Source organism: Lampris incognitus, chromosome 19 (genome assembly GCF_029633865.1).
Source record: "Lampris incognitus isolate fLamInc1 chromosome 19, fLamInc1.hap2, whole genome shotgun sequence".
Lineage (NCBI taxonomy): Eukaryota > Metazoa > Chordata > Actinopteri > Lampriformes > Lampridae > Lampris > Lampris incognitus.
In genome coordinates, this window is record NC_079229.1 from 3,263,722 (window position 1) to 3,278,196 (window position 14,475).

Sequence of the window (14,475 nt, forward strand, 5' to 3'; positions counted from 1 at the left end):
CAGTTACCCCCATAGGTGCCGGCCTGCTGGCAAGCCAGTTACCCCCATAGGTGCCGGCCTGCTGGCAAGCCAGTTACCCCCATAGGCGCCGGCCTGTTGGCAAGCCAGTTACCCCCATAGGCGCCGGCCTGCTGGCAAGCCAGTTACCCCCATAGGCGCCGGCCTGCTGGCAAGCCAGTTACCCCCATAGGCGCCGGCCTGTTGGCAAGCCAGTTACCCCCATAGGCGCCGGCCTGCTGGCAAGCCAGTTACCCCCATAGGCGCCGGCCTGTTGGCAAGCCAGTTTGTGGAGCTCCTCAACTCCCTAAACATTTGAGCAAATTTTGTATTCGCCATCAATTTTCGCTAAACTGCTGATATTTGAAATGTACATAGTTGATTTATCGCCTGAAAATTTCTAAGTGACCTCAATGATGAAATACCATACGAAAATTGTAAAAAAAAATAAATTACTGCTGCTCGCCTCTGCCCCCGCTGCTTTCGGTGCCGCGCTTGAAGGCCGAAAGGAACGCTGGGATATGTGTGTTGACAAGTTCATACAAGTTACCAACCAACGTATCCTCGGCTAACTTGGTGTGTCGAGAACAGTCCGGGAATTTTATCCGTTCTTGACGTAATGCGAACTTGTGTAACGGGACAGTACTTGGGCTGCAACTGATGACGTTTTATAAGGACCCAAGAACGCAAGCACAGACAAGAATGCAGAGTGAGAAAGGGCAACGGTCTTTTTTCCCCTTTAATAATAATAATAATAATAATAATAATACATTTTATTTGTGGGTGTCTTTCAGAGCACTCAAGGACACCTTACAGAACACAGTTTAAAAAAAACAAAACCAGCAGCCCTGTATCAGACAGCATAAAGTCAAAACAAAGCAGGTAGACAATAAAAAGTTAACACAACAGATAAGTATACAATCATCATCTGCACAAAACTCAGTGAAGCGTGGATCAGACTGAATGTGCCAGTTGGAAAAGGTGCGTTTTGAGATGGGATGTGAAGGTTGAAAGAGAGTCTGTGTTGTGAAGGTCTTGTGGGAAAGCGGTCCATAGGCGGGGGCCAGAATGACTGAAGGCTCTAGTCTCCATGGTAGTCAAGCGGGCTGACGGTGTCGTGAGTTGGAGAGCGGAAGAGGATCTGAGAGCAGCACTTGTTCACTTCCGGGCCACTGTCCCTCGTGATGCTGTACGATGCTTTTTATGGACTTCATGGGCAGACTGGTTCCGTCCGGTTTGTTCTCTCAATATTCTATTCGTTTGTATAGTTTGACTTGACAATCCCAATGTTCGCATCTAGATCAAAATTACAGCACTTTTTTTCACGGGATATAATCACCACTAAGGCTAACCTTGCCCAGATAACAGCCTTATTTTAGCCCGCTCTTCTGCAGCAGTCGGAGGGGCGTTGTTTGTTGTGTGCAGCGTTGAAGCGCAGCTCCACAGGAAAACAAAGTCCCTTTTCTTCCACACAGCTCGTCCGCGGAAAACCCTTGATGCTCCGTTGGCAGTCTGATGATCTTGAAGGAGACTAAGTTGCAGTTGGGTCAACGTTTAAGAAACGAAAAGGTCGCCAGTCAACTGGTTAGAGGATGAACAAGACGAGGTTATCTTCCAATAAAACCACGGCCAGTGGTAATGTGAAGACACGTGGTCCTTTGTTCTTTGTTGTATTCTGCAGAAACGGGCTATCTCTATAGGTGTGTGACCACGAGAAAGGTCCATGGCCAGAGAGAACAGATTTCAATTCCACCGCAGTTTTAAGGGTGAAATTGTGTCACTGGATTCAGTACCACTATATCCAATAATGTTACAATGAAAGGTGATGAGCTGGGTGCAGATTACCTGTGAGGTTGAGCATGGAATTATGGGTATTGTAGACTACGGGCAGAGCGGCCCCTGCAATCATTTGATTGATTTTGTTTACAAAAATGTATTTGAATTTAAACTGCTAAACTATCTGTTCATTACTAAGTCAAACGCTAGCCTAAAAGACGTTACTATCTTTAGGATGTAGCCCATTCCCCCAAAAGCTTCAAGAGGACTCATTGGATTAGCCTGTATTTTCTTAGCCCCCAAAGTGTTGCTGTAAATCTTTCTTTGAATGGGTGCAGCATGTAGACCAGGTTACAAAACGACAAGTTTGTTTGGAGGGAAACTGTGAACTTGCACTTGCTGAAAGCCAGCTGGTGGTGACTTTAAGTTGAGGCCAGTGCTGTTACAGTTTGTTCAAAAGACTCAAAATGGCTTTGGGAGGGACCCACCATGGCCAAAGATGATATGGGCTGAATATTGATACAGACACTATTTGGTCAATTGAAAATTCTAAATACAATATCTTAGAGAGTGGGAAAGCAAGAGAGAGAGGAAAGAGGGGCTAAGAGAGTATTTTGGGAACGTTCTTAAATGTTGTGTGTGTGCGTGTGTGTGTGTGTGTGTGTGTGTGTGTGTGTGTGTGTGTGTGTGTGTGCGTTGGTCTCCCCCTTACCTCTCTGTCCCACCGTGGGTTGACGGTGTTGCAGATGATGCTAGAGCGTTTCTCCTGACCATGGTGGGGTAGGGAAGGGAAAATGCTGTGCTTCCCAGGCTGGATGGAGAGCTTCAGGTAGGGGTCTGGATTAAAGAACATGCCCTTCTTCAACCCCACTGCCTGGAGGTCTGGAGACAGGTAAGGAAGATAGGAAAATGGAAAGGGGACAGAAAAAAATAGCAAGAAGTCCGAAAGGGCGGATTGATGAAGCCATAAAATTTGGAGATGAGGGAGAAGGGAAAAGAGATCAAGGAAGAGGAGATGGGTCAAAGAAAGTAATGAAGTGAGGAAGAAGAGGAAGATGGTAGTAAATGGGACAGGAACAAGAAAATAAGGAAGAAGATGAGGAAAGAGGGAGAAAGAATAGAAGGAAGATGAAAGGTATAAGAAAGACAGGGAGAAAAGGGGAAATAGTTGTAGAACAGAAGGTGGGATAAAGGGTGAGTGAGTGAGGACAGAAAGGGAAAGTAGCACAAATCAGAAGATAGGAATTATTTTAAGCTGTAAAACATTAGCTTTCTGTAATTCTTTTACACATGCATGTGAAAAATAAGCAATCTAATCAAGCCACAGATCTTCAGCTATGCTTCTCTCTCAGCAGATTCTGGGATAGCAGAGAGTGAAAAAGGAGACAGAGAGAAAAAAGCCTGGGCCACCAACCAGCAGTTGTCAACACCCTGAAAGCTGTGGCCCTGGAACTGAGCAATCTCATCTCCTTTTGCATTGGATTGCCAGAGGTCTTTACAGTCCTTCCCAATCCTAGTTGGGAAGACTCGTTATTGCAGAGTTCCACCGTGCTCCATGGCCCTGCTCGTTTTGACGTTTTAGCCTTTATTGAAGGGATAGTGTGGATGGACAGCAAATAGGGATTGAAAGTCTTTTACAGAACAAGGTCACAAAGTGCTTCACAAGAGTAAAATATAAAATAAGACCGTACGAACAGTAAAAAAGAAAAACAATAAAACAAGCAACAAAAGGCCTTTAAAACCCACAAAATTCAAAAGTCTAGACAGCAGCGATGAGACACAGGCCAGTTTGAATAAATGGGTCTTCGGATGCTTTGTAAAGGTGTCAACAGAGACAGCAGATTGTATGTCTGAAGTTAGAGTATTCCACAGTATCGGAGGCACGACTTCAAAAGCACGGCCGCCTTTTGTTTTCAAACGGGCGTGAGGGACAACCAGTAAGCCCTGGTCAGAAGACCTAAGGGACCTACTGGGGCTATAGGGAGGGAGCGGGTCGCATATGTACACAGGTGCCTGACCATGCAAGGCTCCATATGTGAAAACAAGGATCTCAAATCCTAAACTGGATGGGAAGCCAATATTAAAATGGAGGCAATGCGAGTCGTCCTGCTGGACCTGGTCAACAGCTTCACAGCAGCGTTCTGGACCAGTTGTAGTTTGGTCCAGAGACGACTTGCTGAGGCAGGTGAAAAGGGTATTGCAGTAGTCTAGCCAGGATGATATGAATGCATGAACAATGATTTCTAGCTCAGGTTGTGACACAACAGACCTCAGTTTGGCAATGCTTCTTAAATGGAAATAACATGTACGGGGAGCTGTAACATAGGCCGTATAACACGGCCCAAGTTATCGGTTTATAAGCCCCTTGAAAGATGGCTATGATTGGTTGAGCGTGAATACTGTCGTCACACAGAAGAGACGGAGAGACCCTCCGTCTCTAACCCTAACCCTAACCCATGCTGCCTTCCCTTCTGACGTCGACGGCTAACGTTAGCTATCGATACGCTTGAGATCTTTAAACCAGCCACGACCTCACGACAGTACAAGGAGCAATCACCCTGCCTTCCCTTCCCTTCCCTTCACCCGCCGTCTCTTCTGTATGACGACAGGATTCGTACTCAGCCAATCATAGCACAGACAGACGAATATGAATGAGATCTTTCAAGGGGGTTACAAACCTATAACACGGCCTATGTTGTACCTGTGTACGGGCCAACAATTTAATATGCTGCTCGAAGTACATAGCCTGATCAAAAATAACACCAAGATTTTTAAGATTAGACTGTACCGCTGAAGAAAGGCACCCGATACGCCAAGAAACATTGAAAGCTATACTACCTGAAGCAATAAGGATCTCAGTCTTATCTGCATTTAGCCCTAAAAAACAGTTGTTTCATTAGTGATGTCACAGGATTAGACCAAGTATGGGGAGAGGTTAACTGGTTTATTAGATTTTGTTTTATGTTGATTTGTGATTTGTAGGTAGGTTTGTTATCTGGTAGGTTAAGTGAAGGCATTCTCAACATTATAGTTGAGAATGAATAACTTTGTTATGTACCCGTTTTCAAGAAAGGTATTGGCTTTTGTTCTGCCTCGAATGTGTTTGTGTGCTGAAGAGACATCAAGTTGACTGTTCAAGTATGTTTTGTATTGTTAGAAGCGCAAATGATCGGGGGGACTTTTATTTTGAAAGTAGAGCTTTTATTTTTGAAACCGCACAATAGAGGAAAAACAGGAAGTAGGAAGCAGCTGTTAGCTGTAAACTGTGACAGGGCATGGTCGACTCTTCACGGCTTGTCAAGTGTAATCAAAAGGAATCTGCAGTGAATATCCTCCAGAAATCAGTGGCTATGAGTTTAAAATATTCCTTACATGTTGGAGACTTGATATTAATGATTATTGGGCGTATTGTTTAAGTTTGTACGATACGTTGTAACCTATGCAATGCCATACTTACCTGCTACTTACCAAGTTCTAATCATCTATTAATGTCAATCTTCATACTTAAGCTGTTGTATACTTACCCAGAAGTGCTGTTTGATGCTGGATGTGTTTCCAGTCCGTATGGGAAATAGGTGTTGTCTAGAAATGTCTACTCTAGTCTTCTCAAAGGAAAACCGTCTACAATGATCGTGCTAGGCTGTTCATATTTAGCCTACCTGTTGTTTACATAGCAGTCCTTTAAGTCTATTTTTGTGTCCTTCTTTTTCTAGTTTTACTCTAGTTCAGTGTGCCATGTTGACTTACCTGAGGTATGAAGTCAGCAAAGGAGCGAGGATGCTCCCTCTCCTGGCTCTTGGAAAGGACTTTGGCTGGCTGTTTATTCATGTTGACACTTGGGAAGTTTACCACATAAAGAGAGCAGCATAGCTTTCCCTGCCACGGTGGTGGTGCAGCCTAAACTCAGGTGCTGCTGATTGACTCCAGCAGTATTTAGGCAGTAGCTTGGGACTTGTTAGTGTTGTAGGATGTCAGGGTGTAGATGTGTGCACCTGATGTTCATTTAAGCTCGATTGTTGAGTTTTGTTTATTTAAGCGGAGTTACCTGTTAATTTGGTTTCTTTTGCTTTGCACATATTATTTTGTTTCACGTGTAGCTACACCCTGTAAATAAATAATTTTTGTTAAACAGTTTTGAGTCGGCCTCCTACGTTTTAGCCACCCTGGTCAGGCTCCCTTACAGACATGTTCAATGTAGTTTTTGAGATACAAGAACTTTAAAGTTTAAAGTGCTAAAAAAAAAATTTGGTTGCCCAAGTGATTTTCACTGTCATGTGACAATTAAGCAAGTTATCTATATGGGCAGAGTGTCAATATTTGGTGGAAATCAGGAGATATTTTATCTTTTCATGGACGTGACTGCTAAAACCACCAATTGCCATGCCTGACATACTGTTGCATATTGAGGCTAAATCCATGGCTGCCCCAGCAGGGTTTTTGTAGCAGATCTGTATGCAAAGCTTTGTTTTGACAAGAGGGAAGAACAGCTTGCTACAGAAGAGCATTTGCTCCCCCCTGCCATCTGACATTGCTACACAGAGAGGCCATAAGATTGGACAAAAACTGGAAAGTGTGGGAAGTGAGGAAGGAAAGGAAGAGAGAAGGACATGGAGGTAAGGAAAGGAGCATGATTTTGTTAGAAAGGTTAAAGGGTATGAACACATGTTGGGAACCGATGTAAATGTATATTAGAAGTAGTACTGGGCAGGGAGATAATGGATTATAATCCTAAAAGAAGAGACGTGTAGTAGCCTACCTGAGAGAGAGAAGTTAATGAGTCTCCTGTTGCCCAGTCCCTGATTGTCCTCAGGGCTGACCACTGGCCTGAATTCCTAGAGACAGAAAGAGAAAGTACAAAAAACATTTATAGAGTTATTTTTTTAAACAGAGATAGATAGGGATATAGAAAGGTAAAGATACACAAATATATATTAAAAGACACAAAAACAATTGGAGTTGTTAGCTTGTGAGAATATGAAGCTAGGGTCATTCCTTGAAAGGTGGAAAGGAGAAGTGGTTTATCCTCTTTGTCTTCTTACTATTCTGCCCTCGCACCAGGTTTACAGCTTTGTACTGCTAGACAGATAGTTAACACTCAAGGAAATGATGCTGAAGCATTGCTTGTTGTTGAGGATTGATGTTTTATCTTTTCACCTCTTTTCTCCTCAGCTTTATAGTTTCTCTTCAACAGAACAAGAACTTCTTATTTCCTTTGTATTTTTTTTTAAAAGAAGACAAAGATTTAACCGAGGCTCGTAGTGGAGTCAACTCTAAACTGTAACCATGCTGTTTAGAATCTGCTAGTCTGTCCCTGAAAAGTGTCCCACTAGAAACGTCTACCAAACCCTGCAGGGCACAGCACTTGGGGTCAGCTGTGCAAAGTAACGGGGAGTGCAGAAGAGAGGTGAAGAAGAGAGTGCAGGCAGGGTGGAGTGGGTGGAGCAGAGTGTCAGGAGTGATGTGTGACAGAAGGGTACCAGCAAGAGTTAAAGGGAAGGTTTGCAAGATGGTAGTGAGACCAGCTATGTTATATGGTTTGGACACAAAGCAAGAGAGACAAGACTGAGATGGTGTGGACATGTGTGGAGGAGAGATGCTGGGAATATTGGGAGAAGGATGCTGAATATGGAGCTGCCAGGGAAGAGGAGGAGAGGAAGGCCAAAGAGGAGGTTTATGGATGTGGTGAGGGAGGACATGCGGGTGGCTGGTGTGACAGAGGAAGATGCAGAGGACAGGAGGAGAGGGAAATAAATAACCCACTGTGGCGCCCCCTAACGGCAGCAGCCGGTGGTAGAAGTAGTAGTAGTAGTAGTAGTAGTAGTAGTAGTAGTAGTAGTAGTAGTAGTATGTTATATAGCCAAATTGTTGTCTTTATGTTTGGCTATTCTACCATGTTAATAACTTACCAGTTCCTCTGAATAATTTGTGATCGGTAACTAGCCATCTTCTACTGCAAGTAAGTATAGAATAGTTAAACATAATTGTCATAGGATTAATTGTAACTGCATTGGTGAGTGTCAGAGAGCAAATTAGTGGCACCTATAGTTAAAAATGCACTTGGCGGGAAATATTTATAATCCTAACTGGTTGATCACACAGAATCAAAATCGCTCTAAAATGTCTTTAATAATATAGCGTTACATCTAAGAGGATATGTATATATCAAGTGCTGCATATGAAAGGATTTTTTAAATATACATGTTGAATTGAATGTTGTGTTCAAGTATAAATCCATTATACACATTTTAAGATAATGATACACACCTATGTTACACACCTTGCATACAGGTAAACCCAAATGGGTTTACCTGTATGCAAGAACGAGTGAAAAATTAAGAGTACAACTCTAGAGGCATGTCACAGACAACATATGTTAGAGGTCACATATTTTTTGGGCTAAATATCGTGTTGCACGAATTTTTCACTCTCATTTGAACTGTTTGCTCTGCAGTCTTTACCCAGTGGCCTGCGTCGTGCTGCCAATATCGCATGTAGGCTACAATACTACGTAGATCTGACAGAGACGCATCGGGAGTTGTTTGAGTGGCTTGGGGAACTGAGAGAACTGCTGTTTGGTATGCGTTGGACAGAATCAAAAAGAATGAAAATGTGCAACTTGGAGGCACTTGGAGGCACTGAATAAGTCCAACTTTTGTGGGCACCATGTGCTGTGATGAATGTGTTGGGTTCCTAGGCGGGAGCCAGCACCCCTTCTAGTGCTGCCATTAAAGAAGTAAGACTGATTTCTTTGAAATCCGTGCTATTTGTCCAAATGAATCAACATTATTTTGTTGCTTACAAATGTTAAAAACGCAAAAGACAAGGCACTTTGCTAATGTAAACAGAAAAAACACATTGACATCACAGTATTTCAGCTTATTAGGTAAACCGACATATTGATAGGTATCTCATAGTTTGAACACGTTTCTTTGTGGAAAACTCAGATTTGCAAGTGGCCAGGGACCCACTCTTTGTGTACAGCTATATTAATCAATACAATTATTGATTTAATCTTCAAATCTGGTCCGTTGGCCACTATGTGATGCGTCAGTAAGCACGTAAAAAGGGCGAGCCACGCATGCATGGGTTTGCCAATACTCACAGCTTCACAGGAATTCTTGATGGTGACACTTGGGGTGGTGGCTCTCAGTGCTCCACTCACACCATGATAGTACCTGAAGCAGATCTTGGTCTCAACTAGGGTAGGAGGGGAAAAATATGTTGAAAGACAAAAATGAGTCTACAGTGACTAAGGGGTAACAGTGCAGGGGAGGGGCGACACCCTTGTAATCTGGTCTGAGTGGTCAAACTGAGATGCGCCACAGAAATGTGATTTGATCAGAAAACAAACCACTTATGAATGTATTGTTTTGAGTTTAGTGTTGTGCGTTCGTTCTGCGTTATCCTTGTATTATGTTCAAACTATCTTCCATGGCTCCTTGAATAACTGGAGAAAATTGTTGGTTTCTCTCAGCATGTGTATATACTGTTTGTAATGGCCCAAGTACGTCCATTTTTTTAATGTTTTTGCAATGTACACTTGTCATTTTTTATCATATGTAATTTACCTATGCATATAGACTATAGTAAAAAATAAATCAAACTTATATCGCGCTTTTCTAACACTCAAAGTGGCTTTACAATAAACAGGGTGAAACAAGACAACAGATAAACACAACACAGACAAACGGGGGTGGACGGGAAGGGGGGGCTACGAGAGGAAGAAGCGGCAGCCACACATGACACCAGCAGGATTCTCCCACTGAAACACACACAGAAGGGCAAGAAAAACAAAAAAACAACAGCACTGTGGGCGTTGATTTAATGTAATGTGTAATAATCATACAATCGACACCAAAGAACTACTGCTGAATGTGTTTTTTTTTAACACTGAACATGCAAGGACAGTATAGGTACCTTGTAATGCCGGTACAAAGAAGTGGATTAATTGAAACCATGCAAGGGTGTTATATATTCCCTCCACACTTTTTATTCAAAATGGTCACACATTAAACTGAGTATGTCAAGTAAAGTGACATTTCTCAAGTTTAAACAATGACAGTAAATCAGCTTTGTTTTAATTGGATTATTTTTTAAATCGACACAAAGAAGCGGTTCAACTTGAAAGGAGTGAGTTGGGTATTAACGTGGCCCCTTTGTAACACTTCCGATGAGCTGGAGCCTGCACACTTTGAGCTAGTCTCCAGAGACTGATGTGTGTCTTCTGCTTTTTCCACTTCCATCTTGCCATGGAGAGACATGGCTAAGTAGTGATGAATACAGTGTGGGAGTTGAGCTGCTCCGTAATGAACCCAGCATGTTATGTCTTCCTACTATTCTGCCCTCGCACCAGGTTTACAGCTTTGTACTGCGAGACAGATAGTTAACACTAAAGGAGATAAATGATGCTCATGCACTGCTTTTTGCTGAGGATTGATGTTGTATCTTCTCGTCTCTTTTCTCCTCGGCTTTATTTCTTTTCTTCAACAGAACAACAACTTCTGATTTCCTTTGTAATTTTCTTGTAAGTGGAGTCAACTCTAAAGTGTAACCATGCTGTTTAGAATCTGCTGGTCCGTCCCTGAAAAGTGTCCCACTAGAAACGTCTACCAAACCCTACAGGGCGGAACAAATTATAATAATACATATTATTATTGTTATAACAAAAATAATCGTAATAATTATAATAATAATTATGATTATTTCCTTTCTTTCCTCTGGGGTTCAGGAGTTGGAGGGGGAGACTTGGATCGGGAGGGTCTGCTGAGGGACTGAGGTGGTGGGTTAAGAATAATTGTGTTCATGATGTCAATTTTTGTACCTCTGTATAACTAAAAACTCTTATAAACAAATAAAAGATGTGTATCTTCAAAAATGTGCAAGTAGATGTGAGTCAAAAATGTACAGAACAATAATAATAATAATAATAAATAGCGAAGATAAATCATTTTGATTGCTGCGATTGCTGCAGCAATCAGACCATAAAAGGCTGGTATAAAATAAATAGGCTGGTAAAATTCTACGTGCCACGGTGGCAGCAGAGCTTGTTATGTAGACACAGCTTTAAAGTAAAAGGAAAGTCTTCATGTTAAAGAGACTCTTTTTACCTCAAGGCCATGCTTAGATACCCCCTTTTTACTTACCCTCCGTGAAGAAAGTGCAAGCATCAATCCTCCAGACTATATGTCCAATGTGGGAACCATTTACTCCTCGATTCTTATAATCCAGAAAGTTTTCTGACAAAGCCTCACCTGGAAACAAAGATTAATCTGTTTCACCACAGGATACTGCTAAATCTACATGGGGTTGTTTTTTTTGTGGTTTTTTCTGTAAAACTTAATCTTAAAAATATGTTTGTGTAAAGGTATTATATGTACTTCAATTTAAAAGAGAGTTTTTAAATTCTACGCTTTTACTTTTCAAGCCCCACATAAAACATTGCCTCCAATCATTCAAATTATATAAATTGCAAAGGACATCTTATTACAATTACAAACCCCTTTACAATTAGTATTCCCATAATCAATGGACCACCCAGCGGTGGTTTTATTTCAGTCCGGATTGGCAGAGCTGGTGGCTACAATGTATTTTGGAAAAGAAAAAAAAATACATACACACACACACACACACACACACACATACACACATACATATACATATATAACTTTGTTAAAAGAAACACTCAACGGTAGGGAAAGTGCTCAACAAATAAGGAGCAAAATAATCCAGTGAGTCAAGTAAATTCTTTCAAGATGAAACTATATATATATATATATATATATATATATAAAGTTTCATCTTGAAAGGCTTTGAGCATTTATGAGGCCAATGCTCTGGATATTAACCTCCCTCCCATAGGTCCAATAATCAAAACCATCTTCATATCTATTTTTGTCCTGCTCTGACTTACCAACAAGGTACATTCCAATCCAATCTCCAGCATCTACTTCCTCCTTGATGTCCCAAGATATCACTAGCTCCTCAGATTGACCGATGGTGTAGTGGAAGGAATCGACAGTGAGGGTGGAGCGGGTTTCTGGGGACACCAGATCAGTATCGCTGGAGCACCGTGGTAGTTCAACCATAAACCTCTCTTGGTTTAGGTCAGTGGCAGCATTACTCTCAGCACTGTAGCCAAGGCGACCCATGTTCTTACAACGCTTACGGTTATGGCAGCTCCGAGACGGGGAAGCCATAGCCGCCAGACCCAGGAAGCGGTTCTGGTACAAGTTCTGTAGAGGAGACAAAATAACCGCCCAGCAGCGGATGAAGTGTTATCTTTAACATACACTGTTAATAAATGTTAATTTTAACAGACTATTTTTAATTTCTGTTGAATATGTAGCCTTTTTTCGGTTTGCTATAAACTATTTGTCATTTGTAATTACCAGGCATCGTTAATCAGTTCCATGTCATTCGTGGTGTGATTTCTCTTTAATATTCACTTTCTTGTGAATTATATTTCTCTGTACCACTGCACTTTATCACCTCTTATTTTTCCTGTATAAGTCAACCCTTGTGTATATATCGGAACATTGTTCTGTTGCAGTGTTGTTATTCTATGTTGTTCTATGTTACCGTACTCCTACCTCGTACTCCTACCTTACAGACCATGGGCGGTCAAGATGACGGCCGGTTGTTAAACTCTAAGATAAATACTCAGTTGAGATATTAATGCATTGCATATGCTAGTATGTCTGTTAAGAAACGACTGACACCAAAATTAACATTTTAACAACTGTAATACTAACATTCAAACAATTTAAAAGACAAACAACTTGAGTATTTACAATGAAAAAGTAAAAATAAACAATGAAAAAAGAAGGCAAACCTGAGAAACAAAACGGAAAACACATATTGCCAATCTAAGAAAATAACAACCCCTATAAAAAGTTAAATGGGGAAAAAAGTACTCAAAATAGCCATTCAAACAGTCTCAAACAAGGCCAAGCCCAACACATGCACGCACTCCGGCAGGCACTGGGAAGCTCCTCCACTACCACAATGAGGGGTCACGGGCAACGCAAACCACGTCTCTTTTCCGCCCATGGTTGCCACACGCGGGTTTGTGGCATTCGGAGCAGATTTTCCAAGTTCTGTTCTTGTTGCAGCCTCTCTGAACCCGGCACTGCCTCCGTGTCGGTGTCTGCTGTGGTGTTGTGATCTTCAGCTACTGACGGGGACCTGGTGCCAACTTCCCCTTCATAAACTCCGCTCTCGACTCCTCCGCCAGTGGAGACAGGAGGTTCCTCCGGGTTGTGTTGGCATGGGTGCTCTCCTTGTAGAGGACATGGGCATTGAGCCCAGCCAGGTCCACGATATTGTATAACACCGCTACTGGCCATCAGCACATACCACTTTAGTACATGCGTACCACCTAATCCAAGATGTCCACGCTGTACTTTGTGTTATTGTAGTACGTCCGGCCTTGACCTCGGCTAATCGGTGATGCCCATGGTTGCGTGATGCTCAATATGCACACATTCTTGTTTGGCCTCCCCTGGTAGATGGTGAGCGTGACGTCCCCATATTTCAGCACCTTGGTGCTGAACGGCTCTGCCTTCTCTTTTGCGGAGGGGGGCATCTCACGCTTCCCTTTCCCCAAGGTGCCAACGAGGCTGGGCTTTTTCTGTAAGATGTTGGCCAGCCTCAGAGACGTGAAAGAAGTTGTCTGTTGTGATGTTTCTCCCCATCCCCAGGTATGGAGCCGCCAGAGACAACACCACATTCTCTCCTAAGAGCAGACCTGTTCTCCGGGTCTCATCTCTACCCAGATGAGGAGCCCCGTTTAGCATGTACTTGCTCCGTACAGCCAGAATCTGATGCAAAATGTGTCTGGCTCATTGCCCATGTACTGCTGGGATTTACACCCGGCCTCGCAGGATGACAGTTGCTCATCTAGTGTGATGTTGGCACCAGGCTTGAAGCAGGCTATGCAGTTCTCTACAAACCTGTTCCAGGTGGCCGACATCAGGGCGAACTCGTTATCCTGCAGAAGTACACACCGGGTCTCCATCTTGTCAAATCATAGGGGCCGCATGATCTCCTCGAAGCGGTTCCTGGACATGGTTTCCCTGACAAACGGGACGCCCCATTTTTCAGACCACAGCTTGGCCAACTCCACGCCTCTAGACCAGTGGTTCTCAACCTTTTTGGGGTCCTGGACCCCCTGCGTATTTTTGATCTACCCTGAGGACCCCTCCACCTGATCTTGGGGGAGGGGGGTTGCAATTTGATAGAAACAGTAGAAACTGCATTTTAAATTGCATTATAGCATTTATTCACTCTTTGGGGCAAAAATAAGAGCTTTCAGTTGTAACTTAGATATAGTTAACAAAACAGAATTCTTATGCAGTAATTTTCAGTTATATGTAACAAAACAGAATATGTATTCAGTAACTTCCAGATATATGTAACAAAACAGAATTCTTATGCAGTAACTTTCAGATATATGTAACAACACAGAATATGTATTCAGTAACTTTCAGATATATGTAACAACACAGAATATGTATTCAGTAACTTTCAGATATATGTAACAAAACAGAATATGTATTCAGTAACTTTAAGATATATGTAACAAAACAGAATATGTATTCGGTAACTTTCAGATATATGTAACAAAACAGAATATGTATTCAGTAACTTTCAGATATATGTAACAAAACAGAATATGTATTCAGTAACTTTCAGATATATGTA

General features: G+C 42.2%; 1 protein-coding gene across 1 annotated transcript in view; it reads right to left on the bottom strand.

Moving 5' to 3' along the window:
• Window positions 1-13,789, bottom strand: part of LOC130130102 (E3 ubiquitin-protein ligase HECW1-like) — a 100,894-nt gene extending 87,105 nt beyond the window's left edge. The window contains exons 1-7 of the mRNA XM_056299833.1: window positions 13,577-13,789; window positions 13,256-13,402; window positions 11,684-12,020; window positions 10,917-11,024; window positions 8,876-8,970; window positions 6,530-6,605; window positions 2,486-2,655 (exon numbers count right to left, since the gene is read on the bottom strand). Of these exons, the coding sequence (XP_056155808.1) occupies window positions 2,486-2,655; window positions 6,530-6,605; window positions 8,876-8,970; window positions 10,917-11,024; window positions 11,684-12,020; window positions 13,256-13,402; window positions 13,577-13,789 (1,146 nt within the window). The remainder of the gene's footprint in view (window positions 1-2,485; window positions 2,656-6,529; window positions 6,606-8,875; window positions 8,971-10,916; window positions 11,025-11,683; window positions 12,021-13,255; window positions 13,403-13,576) is intronic.
• Window positions 13,790-14,475: the final 686 nt, after the last annotated feature.